The sequence below is a fragment of the Labeo rohita genome, chromosome 6, assembly GCF_022985175.1.
Source record: "Labeo rohita strain BAU-BD-2019 chromosome 6, IGBB_LRoh.1.0, whole genome shotgun sequence".
NCBI classification, from domain to species: domain Eukaryota; kingdom Metazoa; phylum Chordata; class Actinopteri; order Cypriniformes; family Cyprinidae; genus Labeo; species Labeo rohita.
Window position 1 is genome coordinate 15,757,490 of NC_066874.1, and position 19,673 is coordinate 15,777,162.

General features: G+C 37.3%; 1 protein-coding gene across 1 annotated transcript; it reads right to left on the reverse strand.

Annotated features, from left to right (window-relative positions):
• Nucleotides 1-890: 890 nt before the first annotated feature.
• lrrc8c (leucine rich repeat containing 8 VRAC subunit C) lies at nt 891-14,243 on the reverse strand. Its single transcript, XM_051112330.1, has 3 exons — nt 14,111-14,243; nt 8,813-8,954; nt 891-4,846 (listed from the first exon to the last, which is right to left on the reverse strand). The coding sequence occupies exons 2-3, from the start codon at nt 8,948-8,950 to the stop codon at nt 2,597-2,599; spliced, it is 2,388 nt and encodes a 795-aa protein (XP_050968287.1). The 5' UTR covers nt 8,951-8,954; nt 14,111-14,243; the 3' UTR covers nt 891-2,596.
• Nucleotides 14,244-19,673: the final 5,430 nt, after the last annotated feature.

The window sequence follows — 19,673 nt, forward strand, 5'->3', positions numbered from 1 at the left end:
AAGTGGATTGAAAAAGTTCATCAAAGTTGTCCTAAGACAAGAGCGGGTATTGTTTTGGTTTTAGGACAACTTTGATAAAAGATTTTGATCCACTTCACATGTTGACTACTATAGGCCTTTTGGGTACATAGGAAAAGTCTTAGATCTTTGAGTTCAGCTCATGAAAAATGGGTAAAAAGTGTTGCATTTATAATTTTGGTCAGTGTGTATATATATATATTTATTTATTTATATTTATATTAATATATTTAGGCGTAGTGCTAAGCAGTGATTGTGTAAGTTATGTTCTTGCATGTAAACTTTTGTGTCCATGTAATTTTTCGTATTTTAACAGATATGTGACCATGGACTTCAAAACCAGTCATAAGGGTCAACTTTTTGAAATTGAGATTTATGCATCATCTGAAAGCTGACTATATAACTTTCCATAGATGTATGGACAGGACAATATTTGACTAAGATACAAAATATCTTCATGGAACATGATCTTCACTTAATATCCTAATGATTTTTGTCATAAAAGAAAAATCAATAATTTTGACTTATACAGTGTATTTTTGCCCATTGCTACAAATATGTCTTGCTACTTATGACTGGTTTTATGGTCCAGGGTCACATATGACCCAGACCATATTTAAATAATTTCTTCACCCATACTGCCATCCCTCTAAAATAAAATAAAATAAAATAATAATTAAAAAAAAGTGTTGCCATCTTTTAATGTCAGCGATGTGTCAAACTTTCTGGTGTGGGCACACATTTAGGAGGTCAGCAAATTATCCACAAACACTGCATGGAGAAAATTCTGTTGCATATACTGCACAATACTGCCATCTGGGTGACATCTCTCCCTTGAGAATTGCAAAAAATTAACTGAACTCAACACAAAGGACAAAAAAATGCATTTTATTTATGCTGTTTTACAAATCAAAAACACTTTGGTAGAATGAAAATTATACTGAAAAATAAGGCATACGGTATCAGCATAATATGTCAGCACTTCTAATGGCAAAAATCAACATCCTCCATTTTAATACGCTTTGGCATCCACACCACTATAACCTTTAACATGCAGAGCAGACACAAGACCAGAACAGGAACTGACCTTCCTAACCGAAGACAGGTCTACTTTAAAAAATATCACTACAAATTAACTAAATCCATTTGATACATAGATACATACAAAACACACTAAAGTCTGGTGATCTAAACAGCTCAAGTATTCAGTTTTAACCTTCTTAAAGCAACGAAAGATGTGTTTTACCAGTGTCTTGGAATTCATACATGAAACACTGATTCAATGACACTTGTTTATGATGGCGATGTAACAGAAGTCCATATCAAAATAAAAGGCCACATGCTGATCTCAGTACATCAGACGAATCACCTCCCACAAGGCAAGATCAGATCAGACACAATGTAATTACCATGTACATGACCTCCTCACTAATAACCCATCGCCACGGAGTAGCTGAGAGAAAACACTACGGAAACTTAGTCTACCTGATTTATCTTAGTGCACCTTAAGAGATCTTCTTGCTTTTTTGCATATTATAGACATAGCAGAAGCCATTTAATAAAATGCATTTGTATATATCCTTAGAGCTTTGTTTCTGACAGGTTGCATAAAACAGAAAGAGCATACAATGCGAGATACACTGACAAATACTGTTGACTAATATAATGAATACATCTAAATGTCTATTTATAGTACATTGTTTGTTTATAAGAAACGTGTGTACACTAAAAGGCTATGTTAAGATAAGTGAAATGCCTTCTGCATCTGCATTCTGTCTTAGAAGTCAAGTACTGCAAAACACAGCAGGATAAATACCCCCTTTGTGACAGTAGAAGCTAGTACAACTAGTTCAGAAGGGACATAGTGAAATGTGGTTAGCTTTATCTGCCCAGGATCTCCTAGCAACAGCTGTCAAACTTGTTTAACATTAACGGCAATGAAAAGAAAAGCATGTAAAGTCTACCTGAGAACACATGCATAAGGATTCTCCAAAAGCTTTAGATTTAAGCAAATACTACTGGTATAAATGATTACATGAACTATTTTCCTATCTTATATACTTCAAAGTCCTATATACACATACAAAAGTCAAATAAAAGGGAATGTTAAAGTTTCCAGTGCAAAATCTAATATCGCTATTTCCAGTGCAAAAACATGTTGTACAGTACTTGACCTGCAAAAGCTTAATGGACTATGAAAGCAAATGTCAGTCGAATGCAGTGAAAGCATACAATGAGATTGCATCCCACTGTCTGTAAATGAATCCCTGTCATAAGTTGTCTACTTTTATGATTTACAGCTAAAAAACATATATCTTAGAAAATTAAGATAGAGGGTCTTAAAATTTGTACATTTTACATGACTTCTTTTCCATAATATACAATGTAAGGCATTAAAAGGTATTCATCCCTAGTCTTTTTTTGCATTAAAAGGCCATCAAGCACAAGTCCAGCTTTAAACATGAAATTGCAAGTACTCACCCATACAGACCACAATATATACTACAGGACGGAACACCTGGAGTCTTGCCTCTTAAGGAGTCAGATTACAATATATGGCATTAAAGCAAAGCAGTCATCACTCTGCTTGCATTTGTTCCCTGATGTCTGAAGGCAGCGTTTCAAACAGCGTGTCTTCTACGACAAGTCCACCGCGCTTCAAGGCGCGACAAAAGCCAAGTTCAGCTGGTAAGGACTCAAAATGATTACCCTTTAACTCCAAGTGAGTCAGTACACTTAGGAACGAAATCTTTGGGGAGAGGACCGACAGCATGTTTCTCCCAAGCTTCAGAGTCTTCAGCTTCTTACAGAAGAAGAGCTCATCAGGAATATTTTCAATCTTGTTACAACTAACAGAGAAGTACTGAAGGCTTTGGAGAACGCCTATCTCCGGTGGGATAAAACGGATGTCGTTGTTGGACAGATCAAGGTAGCGCAGCTTGTTGCACAGGAACAAGTGTGAAGGCAAGATCTCGATCTTGTTATGGCTGAAGTAGAGGCGCTCCAAGCTGCCAAGCTTTTTGATGTGTTCTGGTATAAAAGCGATGCCGTTGTGCCAAAGCTTCAGACAGGTCAGCTTACGCAGATGCTGGAAGCTTACGATCTCTTCAACGGTGCGTAGATTGTTCTCTTTAAGATCCAACGTCTGTAGATTAGCCAAGCTGAAGATAGCATGTGGTATGCGTTCCAGGTCACAGTGCACCAACTCGAGTTCTGTTAGGTTCACCATCTTTTTCAGGTTGTTTAGCATGACGAGTTTGGTGCCATCGTTGCAAATGCAGAGGCGTTGTAGATGGCTGGCCACATCAACGATGGACTGAGGGATCTTGGTGAAGTTGCTTTTGAGTGTTAGTGTCTTCAACGCTTTGAGCTCTCGAAGAGAGTCTAGGGTTACATTCTTCGATGCATCGGAACTCAAAGAGCCAATCAGGTGGAGCTCCTCCAGGTTCCGCAACACATAGATCCACTGTGGAAGCTCACGGGCGTCATCAAACTTCACTCGCAACACCTTCAAGTTCTCCTTGAGGAACGAGGTGGCTGCGCTGTGGATCTTGAGCGAGCACTGGTACAGCGAAAGCTCCTGGAGATCCTCCAGCTGGGCAATGGCTGCTGGTATGGTGACATTATTAATAATCTCAAGCTTTAAAGATTGGAGCTCTGTCACTTCAAAAATGGTATCTGGGAGCCCAGACAGCATGAAGAGTTGAAGCTCTAGCCTGTTGTTGCTGTTGGTCTGCAGCTTCTGGCGAAGCTTGTCGGCGGTCCACTCGTGGTTGAGGTTGAGCTGTTTCAGCTTGTTTTCACTCACCTCTGACAGAAAAACTGCAAATCTTTTGGAATATAGAGGATCGTACTGGTCGATCATGTGCAACATGAAAGCAAAGTCATTCTTTACATCTGGGATATCATCAATTCCGGTCTCTTGCCTGACATATTCAAAAGAGTATTCCTTGAGGGAAATATAGAATAGCCAGTATGATGTATAAAGGCATGTGAGTCCATAAACACCAACAAAACACAAATAACAGTAAGAGAGCTTAGAGAACAAGTGGGCCATAGTGTGATTGCAACAGAAGTACCGGTAACCTGTCATTTCCTGCATGTTCTCAGTACAGGTAACACTGAACCTAACTTTTGACACAAGAGCACTGTTGTACGCAATTATAAGGATAAACTTGAGCACTTTTACAACTGTCTGACGGACATACATCATGTATAATATATCGCCCTCCTCCACATGCAGGCGGAATTTTTTGACCTTCTCGAACAAGGCCTTGGCTTGCTCTCCTTCTTTCTTGTCAAGAACACTTGGTGCTGGCTTGTCCACAACAATCTTTTCAGGAATTGATCTTAAAGATTGAGTCTTCTCCAGGTTGCCCTCGCCAATTGGAGTATCAAGGTTTAACCTACTGGCACTGTTCTTCTTGTTATCTTTCTCTTCAGGATTCTCCCCAGATACTTCTGACAGGGCCCTCGTAGTCCATGGAGAGTCAAAACACTTGCCCAGGATGGATATAAAGTGCTCAATTTTTGAGCTGGAGCCAGGAAACTTGAACCAGAAGTTGCTGCACACCATGAAAATGACGGTATGTATGAGAACCAGGTAAGGGAAGTACTTAGCATACCAATGCAGCGCCTTTTCGTAGCACATTTGGTTTATGTAATTATACTGCTGAATATCCAAGTTCGTCTTCAGTCCTTTCAACTCATGGTCAGGCTGTCGGGTCACTGTCGCTTCATGATTTGAGGAAGGAGGTGGGCACATCAGCTCAGTCTGGTTTGGCGAGAATGTCCTCTGAGGAAGGCATATGATTTTGTCTTGCATCACCTAGAAGGACAGAAGAGAGTAGCTATCAGTATCAACACAATCAGATTAATACTGCCAGAAATTTGCAGTAGCCCCTCACTGCAGAACACAAGATCCAGGGGGCAGAGTTAGATCCACTTCTAAGGGGTGGAGATTGTAGGTTTAAGGGTGGAGATGGGTGGGTTTAGGCATCAGGGGGTAGAGCGGAGTTGGATCTGGATCCAACTTTACCCTCTGGATCTTGTGTTCTGCAGTAAGGACCATCTCAAAATTTGTATAAAAGTGTACTACCATTCAAAAGTTTTTGAACAGTAAGATTTTTAATGTTTTTCAAAGAATTCTCTTCTGTTTACCAAACCTGCATTTGATCCAATACACAGCAAAAGCAGTAATATTGTGCAATATTTGTACTATTTAAAATAACTGCTTTCTAATTGAATATATTTTAAAATGTAATTTATTCCTGACATCAAAGCTAACTTTTTAGCATCATTACTACAGTCTTCAGTGTCACAGTGTTACATTTTGTCAGGATTCTTTGAGGAATAGAAAGATCCAAAGATAAGCATTTATGTGAAATAAACGGCTTTATACACTATACCATTCAAAAGCTTGCAGTCAGTATATATATATATATATATATATACATATATACATACATACATACATATATATATATATATGACAGCGAGGAGGCTTTAAATTAATCAAAAGTGATGATAAAGACATTTATAATGTTACAAAAGATTTATATTTCAGATAAATGCTCTTCTTCTAAACCTTCTATTCATGAAACAAACCTGAAAAAAAAAAATTCTACTCAGCTGTTTTTAACATCATAATAATAATAATAAATGTTTTTTGATCAGCAAATCAGAATATTAGAATGATTTCTGAAGGATCATGTGACTGGAGTGATGATGCTAAAAATTCAGCTTTGAAATCACATGAATAAGTTACATTTTAAAATATATTCAAATAGAAAACAGTTGTTTTAAATAGTAAAATATTTCTGAACTGTACTGTTTTTGCTGTACTTTGGATCACACAAATGCAGGCTTGGTGAGCAGAAGTGACTTATTATATATATATACATACTTTCTATCTTATATACATACAAACTTTTGAATGGTAGCGTACATACATACATACTGTGACGGTCCCAATGACAACCGCGCCACCGCGGTGGTCGGTTGCCACCGGCGGTACTACATGTGACGTCACACAATCTATAACAACCTTAAAATACAATGTTTCTGCAACAATTATTCTGCCGTGGCCATGTTTAGTGTCCGCGCCGGCAGCAGCAGCGAGCGCAAGTACCTTCGCAGCTGCTGGACGAGATCCACGTTCATACGCACACAATAGGCTAAAGCTTGCAAAACTCCGGGAAAAGTAATTACTATGAATGTGTCAGAGGGAAATAAGGACATACTTGAATGAAACATTAATAAACTAGCGTTTCTGAGCCAGTATCACAAAGATGACGATCCTGACTCGCCATCTGCTTACTGGACGCGCCTTTAGAGAGAAATGCATCTCTGCGGATTTTATAGTGAAAGAGTTTTTGTTTTCCATTTGAAATTTTTTTAGTTTTAAAGTAGTAAAGTAATAATTTAAAGCTTTCTATAGATACATTTATCCTGACTGTAAGGCAAGTAATCGCTGACTTTCGTTTCATTTTTGTGCAGCGCTCTGTTCAACACCGAGACATCAGAAACCGCATCTTGTTTGTTTTTTTATTTTTATTTTTTACAAGTACAACATTTTGTTAATATTGTGAGTGCACGAAAATAAAATTACACTCTTTACAGTTCCGGATGATATATTACGCTTACCTTTATAAGCAAAGATTGTGGCGTATTTATTTTTTTTGCAAGTGATTGCGCTGGCGCCTCCATGTCCTGCAAAGCGCATTTAGCTTCCCGTCTCCAACAAACTATTGTATGCGCATAATAGCGTGCATTTATCTAAGTTAAACGTTTAAAATAACATTGTGAAATGCCTGACGATTTTATTTTAGGCAAGTCCTGATAATTTGAGAAGCTAAAATTGATCAAACACAGGCTGTGATCAGCTCACTGCCTGCCTCTGGCCGCTTGGTCGTTAAATTTCGTTACGGCAAAAATCTTAATTTAACAAACAAAAATGTTCCCAACATATTTCTAAATTAACTTTATAAAGAAACGAAAAGAAATATAACCACGTTCCTATTAAAAACAAAACAGCCATTTTAATGGATGCAACAATGTAATAGGAAAGAGAGAGAGAGAAGACTCGGGCTCTAATCGGACTCGGGCCGGTAATTTTGATGAGCCGTCGGATAAGGGTTGGGCGAGGTTGTTACCAATTTATGCAACAAATGTTTGTTTATTACCGTTTACCGTTCCTATTTTGGCTACTTTCTTATTTAACTGTATCATTTCTTTGATATTTACTTTAGTGTTTTGTAGGCTGAAAGAAACACGCACGTTTATGTTTAAAAATTATATATCAACACCGCGCCACCGACGGTAGTTGGTCCATTACCACCGCGGTGGAAAAAAATCTGCCACCGTCACAGCCCTAAGGATATCCCTAAACATGCAAGTAATTTTCCCTGGATATAAAAGAATTGAAGATAAAAACTAATGAACCTCAAATGTACACATTAAATAAATAAACCTCAAGAGTGAAGCTGGATTTAGCCTCGTACATGCGAGGCCATTTTATGTACTCAATTATAATTCCACACCAGCCACAGATTGCCGGGAACACTGTAACACTATCTGACTAGGAGCATCTCTTTTAAGATAACTATTCTGGTGCTCTGACATCAGTCTTGTGACTCAGACAGGAAATGACAAATCATTGGACTGGTCACTTGAATTCAAGAGGGAGATGAATTACCTTTGGGTTAGTAGGAAAAGGTCTCCACGACTACTAAATTTTAAGTAAAATATATTTAAAGCACACAACAGGCAGGAAAAAAAAAAAAAAAAAAAAAAAAAAAACTTTGACTACAACTAAAAAGCAGTAAACAAAAGCATTCTGTATTCATTTCAAGATGTGCCCTCCCCCCCTTTTCCTGCAAACAGTTTTATTTCGTCTGGTAATTACCATGTTGTTTCTGTCTGGGAAGGTAATGAGAAACAAGAAAAATCAGCTAAACGGAGAGGGAAAAGATTGTGAGAGCTATACACAGCACTATAGTGTGGCATAACCACAACAGTCTGACTGCTGAGTAAAGCCTGCTAATGAAGCATCAGCAGCTCTGAACACGGTATCTCTGCAGTAAAATGGATGCGAGGTGCAGAAGCCCCAAGTGGCTAATAAAATGTGCATTATGCACTACACAGTCCCTCCCCAGAACCACAGGAATATGCAATGATGTTAGTAAAAGCATTAATTAGGTCAATTAATACTGCCTTCACTGGGATCATCACAAACATCCAATCGCAATTTGCACAATCATGCAATTGTGCCCTTCTTTGATGCACACCTCCAGGGACAGTGAGGGATATTCCCACCCTAACAATGGGTTCCTGTTAATGTTTGTTGAGACTAAAAATAATTAGGATCATCTAGGAATTTAAACTGAAGGCCAAGCATTCTGCTTGAAGCTCCACCCACTAGTTTACGAGGCTAGGCAGCTAGACTACAGGAGTCATTTTGTGTTTATAGAGGGGCCACCATAAGGGGAAGCAGTAATCTTTTCGTGTGGGGTGGCTGGAATTTAGCTTTTTTTCCGTTAGCAAACTCCCGCTTCTAAATGCAGTACGCACTGCCCAACAGTGGGTTGTTCATGCACAGAGCAAATCCATCTAAGGTGTGAAGTCATTCATTATTCCATTGCTGCTGATCAATGAAGACTGTATATCTTAGTACTGTCTAAGATGTTAGCTTTTCAGCAATTTTAAAATTATGCTTGGCTTTTTTTTCACCTTAAAAGCCCATACTGTTCTTTTGGTAGTTGGTGGTTTTAAAGAAAAGAATTGTAATATTTACCTGCAGAGTGCATCCAAACACACCTATCATGAGCATGACCACAGAGAGGTAGTCTGTGAACACATCCCACCATGGCTTCAGAACCCGGAACGCCGGCTGCTGTTCCGTGAACTGCCGGAATTCGGTCACTGGAATCATACTCCTGTAATGTCACAAAGAAGAAGTATGAATTGGAAGAAACACAATTATGTCTTCCCCTAATAGTTGATTAGAAGAAGCTTGATAAACCAAAATGTTATTAGTCGCAGAAAAAAAAAAAATCCACAGGAAGTGGCAAAGCCACCCAATCTTTGATGGAAAGATAGTTAACGACTGCTCTGTGTGGTAATACACAGTACATCAGGTAGAACGCATTCATAGACCTCAAATATGGCTTATCATCTAAAATATGTAAGTAGTAGCAACTTTTCGTGGCAGCTCAAACGAATGCTAACCTAGAAAAAGATACGTCTGTGCAGATTGTGGATACTGAATAGCAGCATGCTCACTGCATGACAGATGGAGGCGCCGGTGCGGTCACTTGCTCTTAAAATACTCAGTCATTTTTTGTCATACAGATAAGAGTAATACATATTTTAAATCTGCAAAGATTCCACATTTATTTGTGTGCACTCACAATAACAACAAAACATTGCACTTTTGTAAAATAGTGAAAGCAAACAGGATTTACTTTCTGCTGGCTTGATCTTTGAACTTGAGCACATCAAAAAAAAAAAATAACCAAAACTTTGTGTATACTTACAGACATGAAAACTATACCCATAGAGAGCAAAATGTCTCATTTCAAATGAAATAATTCATAGAAAAATATTCTCAGATTATATAATCCATATAACTGTACATACAGGCGCATCCACTACTGTGGAGATGAGTCTCCAACTTCATCTCTTACAAAGAAAACACCAGAAATACAAAGAAGCCACTAGTTTGTCACTTAATTATTATTAATAATAATGCAGCCTCTTAATTTTTTTCGAAGCCATAGTTCAAACGAACATTCGCAAACGTACACGGTTGGAACTACAGCTCTCTACCTGAGGTTAGAAATATAGTTTCTTGTTAGTAAGACATATGGGTTTATATAAATTATGATCTTGGGCACAATAAGCAAGCTAACATGCAGTACAATCTATGTCTGCCATTCTATGTAAATATAACTGCATTTTAGTCAACATATTTTTGCTCATCCTTTGTTTTTGAAGAGTGCGCATGTGCATAAATGCCTAAGGGAACTCTGGAGTATGACGAGGAACCCGCGATAAATCAAATTTTCCCCCTCAACTTCAAAAATCATTTCAAAATCTTCCTACATCACTGCAAAAGTACCGACCCAGTCTTTGCAAAGTGAACATGCAAAGAAGATCAAACACCCTTAACAAAAAAGGTAAAACAGCCATATAGGATGATTTTGAAGTTGAGGGAGAACATGAGATGGGATTTTTTTTGACATACCTGTCATAAACAGGAAAAAAACAGAGTTCAGGGAGAGTAAGACAAGCGTTTGACATTAAAAAGTATATAAATTGTATTATTTTTCTGAAAATGATTGATCATTTTGCTAGATAAGACCCTTCTTCCTTGGCTGGGATTATTTACAACTGCATTTGGGATCGTTTGAAGCCGCATTTAAACTGCATTTTGGAAGTTCGAACTCAGGGCACCATATCAGTCCATTATATGGAGAAAAATCCCAAAATGTTTTCCTCAAAAAACACAATTTTTTACGACTGAAGAAAGAAAGACATGGACATCTTGGATGACAAGGGGTTGAGTACATTATCTGTAAATTATTGTTCTGGAAGTGGACTTCTTTAAGTGCTATGTTCACTATAGCTGCATTTTAGAGATCTCTAATCAGTTAATCACTGTGCTAGGCTACAGTTGTTATGATGGCAAAATTTCAGTAGCTCGTTTCATTACCAGTATTATTTCATAGATCTTGATAAAAACTATTGGAGCTATTGGATTTAATTATTTAACTATTTGGAAAAAATAAATTATAGTCTCTAGATTCAAACATTTAGCTGTCAATTAAAATATTTTCAATTAATAAAACATTCGTTTAATAAGGTCAAGTGAAGGTGAAAGGTCAAAAACAAAGATGAAAGAAACACGTTACACAATCACCACAATTTTGATGTCAACTTGTAGTCAGTAACTTGCAGTTACAGTTACTCCTTCAAAAACTTTGCAGTGTGTAGTTAATGAAATTATTGGAGCATGAAAAATACAACTTTTATTCAAATTGTGAATCACTTCAGCTCACCACAAACATACATTATAATCAAAGAAGCTTTCTAAACTACACAATGAATCTCTTATTTACCCCGTGTTTACACTTTGTCGGTTGTATTGAAAGGATTCACCAGCGTGCACAACTAGCACTGAACAGAAACTCTGATACTGATCAGACTCTTAAATACCTCCGATTGGCCACTGTGTTCATGAGTCATGCCTGTCATTGGCTACAATGCACAACATTTCAAAAAACACACTGTTAAGAAAATGATCGTGAAAATGACTATGATCGTCTTTACAGGCCAGGCACAGAACTAGCCTGCTGTACGCATGGGAGCATTTGAAAGGCATGGCATTGTTACATTTTTAATATTTTAGTATCAACTTAGTATACCGGTAATTTTGACAACACTGTACTAGACTAAATATATATCGATGGGCGGTTAAAATAAATAAGCTATGGTATGACAGTCTTCCTGCATTATAGTATGCTGCAGGTTGAAACATTTTTCTAATTATTGTTTAAAACTATCCCCTTGTTCTGTACAAAATAAGTTCTTACAGATCATCTGTAAGAGCAGGATGGAAAGGACATGGGCTGACCAAATGTATATCCCAAAATCCATAGACAAAAATGTATTTATTGTTCTAACAATTTTTAATACCCAAAGAATTATAACCTCAATAGGGAACATTTGTTTACATGGGAATGACACGTTTTATTTGAATGTTAAAATTTGCATCCCACTGTGTGAAAACCACACCTTCAACGATCCAACCATGTGTATCATCTGATTATTATTATTATTAATAATATAAGGCTATTTGGAATAGTGGTTGATTCTTGATTCAACTACTAGATTCAGAAATAATTCAGCATTGTCTTAATTGCAAATCAAGTTCAGTTGCAATCAGAAATGACCTATGAATCTTAAAAAAACAGTGGATAATAATTTTTGGCCAACTGAAGTATTCAACACAACACTGTTATGAAGACTAGTATAATATTCCCTTACATCCTAATGATTTCTAATGTAGGCTGTCTGCCAGGCTTCCTCTAATCTCTATTGAGCTGCACTTCTTGCATCATTTCATACACAAAGCATATTCCACTAGTCTTATTAATTATTGAGATTACTGCTGCATATGCTTCACTTTGCAGCAGTCAGCCAGTCAAAAAAGAGGTTTATATATATGTGCACCTATAAAAGGCCTGCACAGATGGAGATCACTGAAACAACAAAGTAGTAAACACACAGAATGCCACAAGGAAGGGGAGCAGTACTAAACTACTGCACATGGTTTAAACCACTATTAATGAGGAGAGTTTCTAAGGTACCTTTCACAAAATGCAGACAAGCACCTAGTTGTAGTCCAGCACCTGATGCAACACACCTGAAATCTGTTTTAAGTCAAACATTCTAAATTACTCTCTCTGATCAAAACATCAGATAACCGTAAACATTCCCCATATACTACACGCACTAAAATGAATGCACTTTACGTGCACTAAAATAAATAAATACAAAACATAGTGTATAAATAACAACTTAATACACTCATTTATATGGAAAAAATAAAAAAGCATAGCCAAACTTGTACACACAATTACAGGAAAGTGCATAGCACTAGTAGTCTCATCATCACAAACTGGTCAGCAAATGAATTAGGCAAACCAGTCCTCAGCTGATCATAAATCCTCAAGTGCTGTGCTGTAAATGTTAACCTTTCAATGGTGCTTACACCAGAGTAAACACAATCAGTCTTATTCAGGTTAAAATGTACTCCAGTATGCACATACAGTTTGTACTTTTATAAATATTTCTCAAGGAAAGAGACAACATCAAAGCTTGCATATTTAGATACAATCTGTGTTCTATGCACTGAATGAGTAGCCACAACTAATATAAAATCCTAGGGGCAAAAAGTAACTGTATATGCAACATGCTTCAACAGGCAGCCTTCATCAGGCAGTGCAAAATATTTAGACATTTGTGAACAGCTGCAGCAGTTCAAGTATCTTGAACTCCTGAGTCCTGGCTGAGTTTGTGACACGATATATTTCTGAAACTCGTAAAATGCACATAAATTCCTTTACACTTTACACAGGAGCGTAACAAAATGATCTCTAAATGAAAAAAGATACAATTTCATGACATTTATTATAGAGAAATGCTACGCCAAATTCAATGTTCAGACTCTACGAGACGGAAACTGCTGGCAGACTGACTGGAAAAATCCAAAGGGTTCTGATAGACGAGAAATAAGCAGTACAGAAATGGATGGGGGTCTATGCACGTTGCTGCAGATCTGCTATTTAATCTAATAGCTTTAAGTATCCTACTAAACTCTGCTCAGTAGAGATCTGTACCATCTCCTGGAGCAGCTCTTCCTGCCAGGAAATGGGGTGATTCTCAAATATAGTCGTGGAAAAAAAAAACGTCTGAATCACATTCAGTCAGCAGGATGAAGACCTCACTTTCAGAAGGCACGGACGATAAATGTTTTGTAATGTTACGTAGAGACGATTTCCTCCACAGCTAATTGCGGAAATCGAAATAAACAACATTAATTCCCACTCAAAGGACAAAACAAAAACAACGCACGTTCACGAATGCTATTTTTATTCCAATTTATTTTAATCTCTCGTACATTAAGTTATTAAGTATTTGAAACAGAGGCCTGTCTAATGTCCACTATGGGTATATATTAGTAAATAATGTAAAATAAATGTAAGCTAAAGAAAAATAAAAATTAAAAACCTTTAAAAACTTTACTGACGCAAAATTTTAATTGATATTCTATGAACTATACTTTCCTCAGTGTTCATTCGCCTCAAGCGTTTCATATGTTTTACTAACACGTATTTAGAACAATAACTGTACCACGTTTTTCTCACTGAGGGGGTTTGAAAAGTTAAACGCTGCCCCGAGAGCATTTCGGTGTTTTACCGAATATCCCACAATTACGTCATGAAGATGAAATTATCCAACGTAAACGTCAGCAATGCTGACGTTTGGTCTCAAAAACGCGAAGGAAACGCTCCAGGTTTTGACTTACCTTTAAATGGATCAAAAACGCGTTCTCTGTCTAGAGCTGAAGATTCTAGCGGGGACTGTAGCATGTCCTTGTGGCTGCGGTGCTCAGTCAGTTCTGTCCTCCGGCTGCTATAGGCTGTGCTACTTTGGGCGGGTCTTCAGTGCATGACAATAGCGTTCCCAGAACCGCCTTTCTCACTTTCCGTTTAGATTTTGCGCGTTATTATGTGGCGCTACATCTGTCCGTGACCCATAAGCACCTCATTGTTACAGCTACTCTCAGAGGCATATCCTTCACATCCCCACTATTTTAACCAAGTAAATAAAGCCACTTCCCATGCGTCACGCTAAAGTTAATTATGGTTTTAACAGTTTTTAGAGTCCTTGTTTAACCTAAAAGACATGGGAGAATGAGCTGGAGGGATAATATCAAGGAAGGCTGTGGTTTAGCCTAATGTAAAACACTGTAATTCACACAGGGTTTCTAACTTTGTACTTATTAAATGACCCATACAATTACAGAAAGTGGAACTACTAAACAACAATTCAAGAAACAAAGTTTTAAACATCTGTAATGTAACTTTGTATGTGTTTTTAGTACTTCAGTGTTTTTTTTTTAAAAAATCACCAAAAGAGTTAGAAAGTGTCCACAAGCTATTCATTACCGCCATCCTCCTCCACACCAGCCATAGCAGAAATTAACTTGAGCATATCATCCCACTGTCTCCATAGCCTCTGTACTAGATCATATGTTTACAGCATGTCTGATTGGCTGCACCATCTGCCTCAGGCTTGCTTGCACGCTCCCTCTTTGTTCTATGGAAACCCTCTTTGACATTGGGTGGCAGTCAGCAGAGACTTCAAAAGGTCTTCCTCAACTAAAAGCCTGTTCACTGTAAGGCCGTGGCACTTTATCAGCTTGGCGGAAAGACTCCATAGCTAGTTCCTTTGGATAAGAGTTAGAACACTTACTGATCTGTGGTGGAACTACATCATGAAATAATTTATTTAAGGCTGGATAAAAGTTCACAATAGGAAAGTATGTGCAATCAGTGAATAATATGATAAAAATGTCTTTTTGTTGTTGATTAGCTGCATAGCTAATCACTCTTGTAAACGCACAGACAACATCTCAAAGTAAAGCGTAATGTCAAGGACAGAATTCATGGCCCACCAAATAGTTGTTTCCAAGTGATTTATTTCTTGCAGGTGGGAATGTCTAAATATAGTCTACTTAAGATGTAGGAGAAGAATTGTAGTGTTGCTCCACTCTGAAAAACTCCAGAACATTGCAGTGATGGGTTTTATTTAATTATATAAAATTTTGCAAAACCACATGGTCAATAAGATAAAGACTGAGATAAAATACTTTATATATACTACATTTTATGCTTTTTAAAGTTGTAATTTACCCAAAAACTAAAATTCTGTCACTCAATCTAAACAACATTCTTTCATCTGTGAAACATAATATATATATATATATATATTCTGAGAAATGTCTTTTTTATTTCTCTATACAGTGGAAGTCAGTTCCATTCCAAAATGTTATGTTATGTTCCAAATATCTTATTTTTAAAAATGTTTCCCTGCATTATTAAGAAACATTAATAAACATGAAAACAATGACATTACACACCGAAAGTCTTCCAGGTTTTAAATATTTTTTGTCCAGACATCCAGAATCAATAAATTATGAATAATTTACTGGCACTGTGTGATGTAATCTTGTAATCCATAAAAAGTAACTGTAATCTGATAATAAGAATTTAAAAATGTAATATACTACAATTACAAGTACTTAATTTTTGGAATCTGATTATAATCCAGATTACATGTAATCAATTACTACCCAGCGCTTCTCTTCACTACAACTTTTTTATTGCATTGGTGCACATTTTATTAGTGTGTTTTTCTTGTAATTACACTGGCCCTTTCTGTCATTTCTACGACAATAGCGTCTCTAAAAGATAGTAATTTCCATTACGTGTCACTATTTAATGAAACTTGCCTTATTGATTAACTTAGATAATTTAACACTAAACATGAGTGCCTTTATATAATGTTTAACATTATAGCTCAGACAGCAAAGCCTAATGCAAAAGATTAAAGGTTCTTTTCATTTTTTTCTATTTAAAAACGGGTGTATTTGGTGTTGTCACTTAATAAGGTGTTTCCATAAATGCAGAACTCCCAAAGGTTCTACTGACAAGGATTCATTTTAGGGTCTTTTTCAGTTCTGGAAAAGACTTGGCCAAGGCCATTTGGTCTGCAGATGCAGGTAGTTTAGCAATAGTTTATCTTGTTATGTAAGTTTCTGTAGTAGGCTGGGATCTGGTATCTATCATTTCAAGTCTTCCAGTTTAAAAACTGAATTTTTTGAATACAAGGTATCTACTTGACCCTTAGAATTTCATACTGAGTTAACGTCTCCAGACACTGAAGCTCAGCAGTTGTTTTTTGATAGATCCCTAACAGAAACACGGAAAAGCTCTTTGCCTCTTTAGGAATAATGGATTGTACTTGTCCAGTAGATGAAATATGAAAGCAAAGTCATTTTTGACATTAGCAGTACCACTATAGCTACTCCCATCCCACATTAGGTCAAAGGAGCCTGCCTATGGGAGTTTCTGATCATCCACAAGAAACTATAATTGCTAGTACAGCCTGTGCATCCCATCTCCTGTCCAGAACACCCTGCAGCTTGACTGAATTTCTTTTGTGTCCTCACTTTTAACTGCTGGGTTAAAAAAAAAAAAGAAAGGCCAGAGGTGGATTAAAGCTTGGGTAACTGAGACAAAAATTGCTGACCTTTACCAGTGCTTATTGTATAACATCAGCCACTTTGATTATTGTCCAGATATTGTTGACATCAGCATACTGCTTTAACTCAAGTTTATAAAACTTATTTATAAAATGAATTATAAATAATTATGAGTTATAAAATTCATAGCTACATGGTTGATCAGAGATTGTGAAAAAGGGAAATAGGCTGCACAATTTAAAGTATTTATCAGTTTGCTGTGGTAGCTCAAGTACAAACACACACACACACACACACACACACACATACATACATACATATATATATATATATATATATACACTGACCAAAATTAGAAATGCAACACTTTTTGCCCCCATTTTTTATGAGCTGAACTCAAAGATCTAAGACTTTTTCTATGTACACAAAAGGCCTATTTCTCTCAAATATTGTTCACAAATCTGTCTAAATCTGTGTTAGTAAGCACTTCTCCTTTGCCGAGATAATCCATCCACCTCACAGGTGTGGCATATCAAGATGCTGATTAGACAGCATGATTATTGCAGGTGTGCCTTAGGCTGGCCACAATAAAAGGCCACTCTAAAATATGCAGTTTTATCACAGCACAATGCCACAGATGTCACAAGTTTTGAGGGAGCGTGCAATTGGCATGCTGACTGCAGAAATGTCCACCAGAGCTTTTGCTGTGAATTGAATGTTTATTTCTCTACCATAAGCCGTCTCCAAAAGCGTTACAGAGAATTTGTCAGTACATTCAACCGGCCTCACAACCACAGACCACACCAGCCCAGGACCTCCACATCCAGCATCTTCACCTCCAAGATCGTCTGAGACCAGCCACCCGGACAGCTGCTGCAACAATTGGTTTGCATGACCAAAGAATTTCTGCACAAACTGTCAGAAACCATCTCAGGGAAGCTCATCTTTATGCTCGTCGTCCTCATCAGGGTCTCGATCTGACTGCAGTTCGTTGTCGCAACCGACTTGAGTGGGCAAATGCTTACATTCGATGGCGTCTGCCACTTTGGAGAGGTGTTCTCTTCATGGATGAATCCCGGTTTTACTGTACAGGGCAGATGGCAGACAGCGTGTATGGCGTCGTGTGGGTGAGCAGTTTGCTGATGTCAGTGTTATTGATCGAGTGGCCCATGGTTGTGGTGGGGTTATGGTATAGGCAGGCGTATGTTATGGACAATGAACACAGGTGCATTTTATTGATGGCATTTTGAATTCACAGAGATACAGTGACAAGATCCTGAGGCCCATTGTTGTGCCATTCATCCACGATCATCACCTCATGTTGCAGCATGATAATGCACGGCCCCATGTTGCAAGGATCTGTACCCAATTCCTGGAAGCTGAAAACATCCAGGTTCTGGCATCGCCAACATACCAACCAGACATGTCACCCTTTGAGCACATTTGGGATGCTCTGGATTGGCGAATACGACAGTGTGTTCCAGTTCCTGCCAATATCCAGCAACTTCGCACAGCCATTGAAGAGGAGTGGACCAACATTCTACAGGCCACAGTCCACAACCTGATCAACTCTATGGGCAGGAGATGTGTTGCACTGCGTGAGGCAAGTGGTGGTCACACCAGATACTGACTGGTTTTCGGACCCTCCCAGACCCCCCAGTACAGTAAAACTTCACATTTTAGAGTGGCCTTTTATTGTGTCCAGCCTAAGGCACACCTGTGCAATAATCATGCTGTCTAATCAGCATCCTGATATCCCACACCTCTGAGGTGGCTGGATTATCTTGGCAAAGGAGAAAATCACTAAATCACTAACACAGATTTAGACAGATTTGTGAACAATATTTGAGAGAAATAGGCCTTTTGTGTACATAGAAAAAGTCGTAGAGTTTTGAGTTCATTTCTGTGTGTGCTGTAAGTGATCTCTATTCAGTTGCTGACTGGAAGCCAATTAAATATTAAATACCTAAGAGAAAAATGAAATAAAGGCAATACGAATTCCCTTTAATTTATAATAATTTGCCCCAAAAGGCACACACTACTGATATCATCTATTATTTAATGTCAGAGTTTTATGGCCCCCTGGGGGTCTGTGAAGGTATTGCATTAGAAGACGATTTGAAATATGTATAGAATTGTGTCTTTAAATGTTCATGATATTTTTCTCTATTTGAATTTCTGACTACTGGATTAATAAGAATTATGTTTTAATGTTTTTACTTTATTTAGTTTATTTCTAGATGGCCATCACTGAGTATAAAATCTGAAATCCCCCAAATAGTGAACCCATTAATTAAATTACATAAGCAATGATTCAGTGTACATTTGGTGATTTAACTGGAAAATTATTTAAGATAAACATAATTATTCAAAATGATGTCTGAATGAGTAGCAGACTAATTAGAAATACAGACTTTGAATGAGCTAGACTGCTAGCAAGCCTTTGAGATTCTATTCATAGAGAGTTTATGAAAAGAATCTCCAGCACATGCTATCCCTAACAGCTACTGGGAAGTTTATTTAAAAATTTCATTATTTATTAATATACATTATTTAAACACTGCGAAGCGATACACTTTTTATTTATTCTTTTACTTTACAAGGTTAGTGGGATTAGTCTCTAGTTCAGTGAACCTGTAAATAATACTAAAAAGACATGAAACTAGCACCTACATTACAAGTCTAAGAAGTAAAATATTAATCTTCAGTGAAATAACAAGTACAATATTGTCTTAAGATGATCAACTTTTGTTCCGAGAGTCGTGTAATCTCTTGAGACGCATAATGTTAATTTTTTATTTACTGAATTACATTACGTGTT

Bases quoted from the DNA above. Each gene is read 5' to 3' on its own strand.
- lrrc8c (XM_051112330.1), bottom strand. From the start codon at position 8,950: ATGATTCCAGTGACCGAATTCCGGCAGTTCACGGAACAGCAGCCGGCG. The intron at 4,847-8,812 runs GTAAATATTACA...CTGTCCTTCTAG, and splicing joins TGTTTGGATGCACTCTGCAG to GTGATGCAAGACAAAATCAT.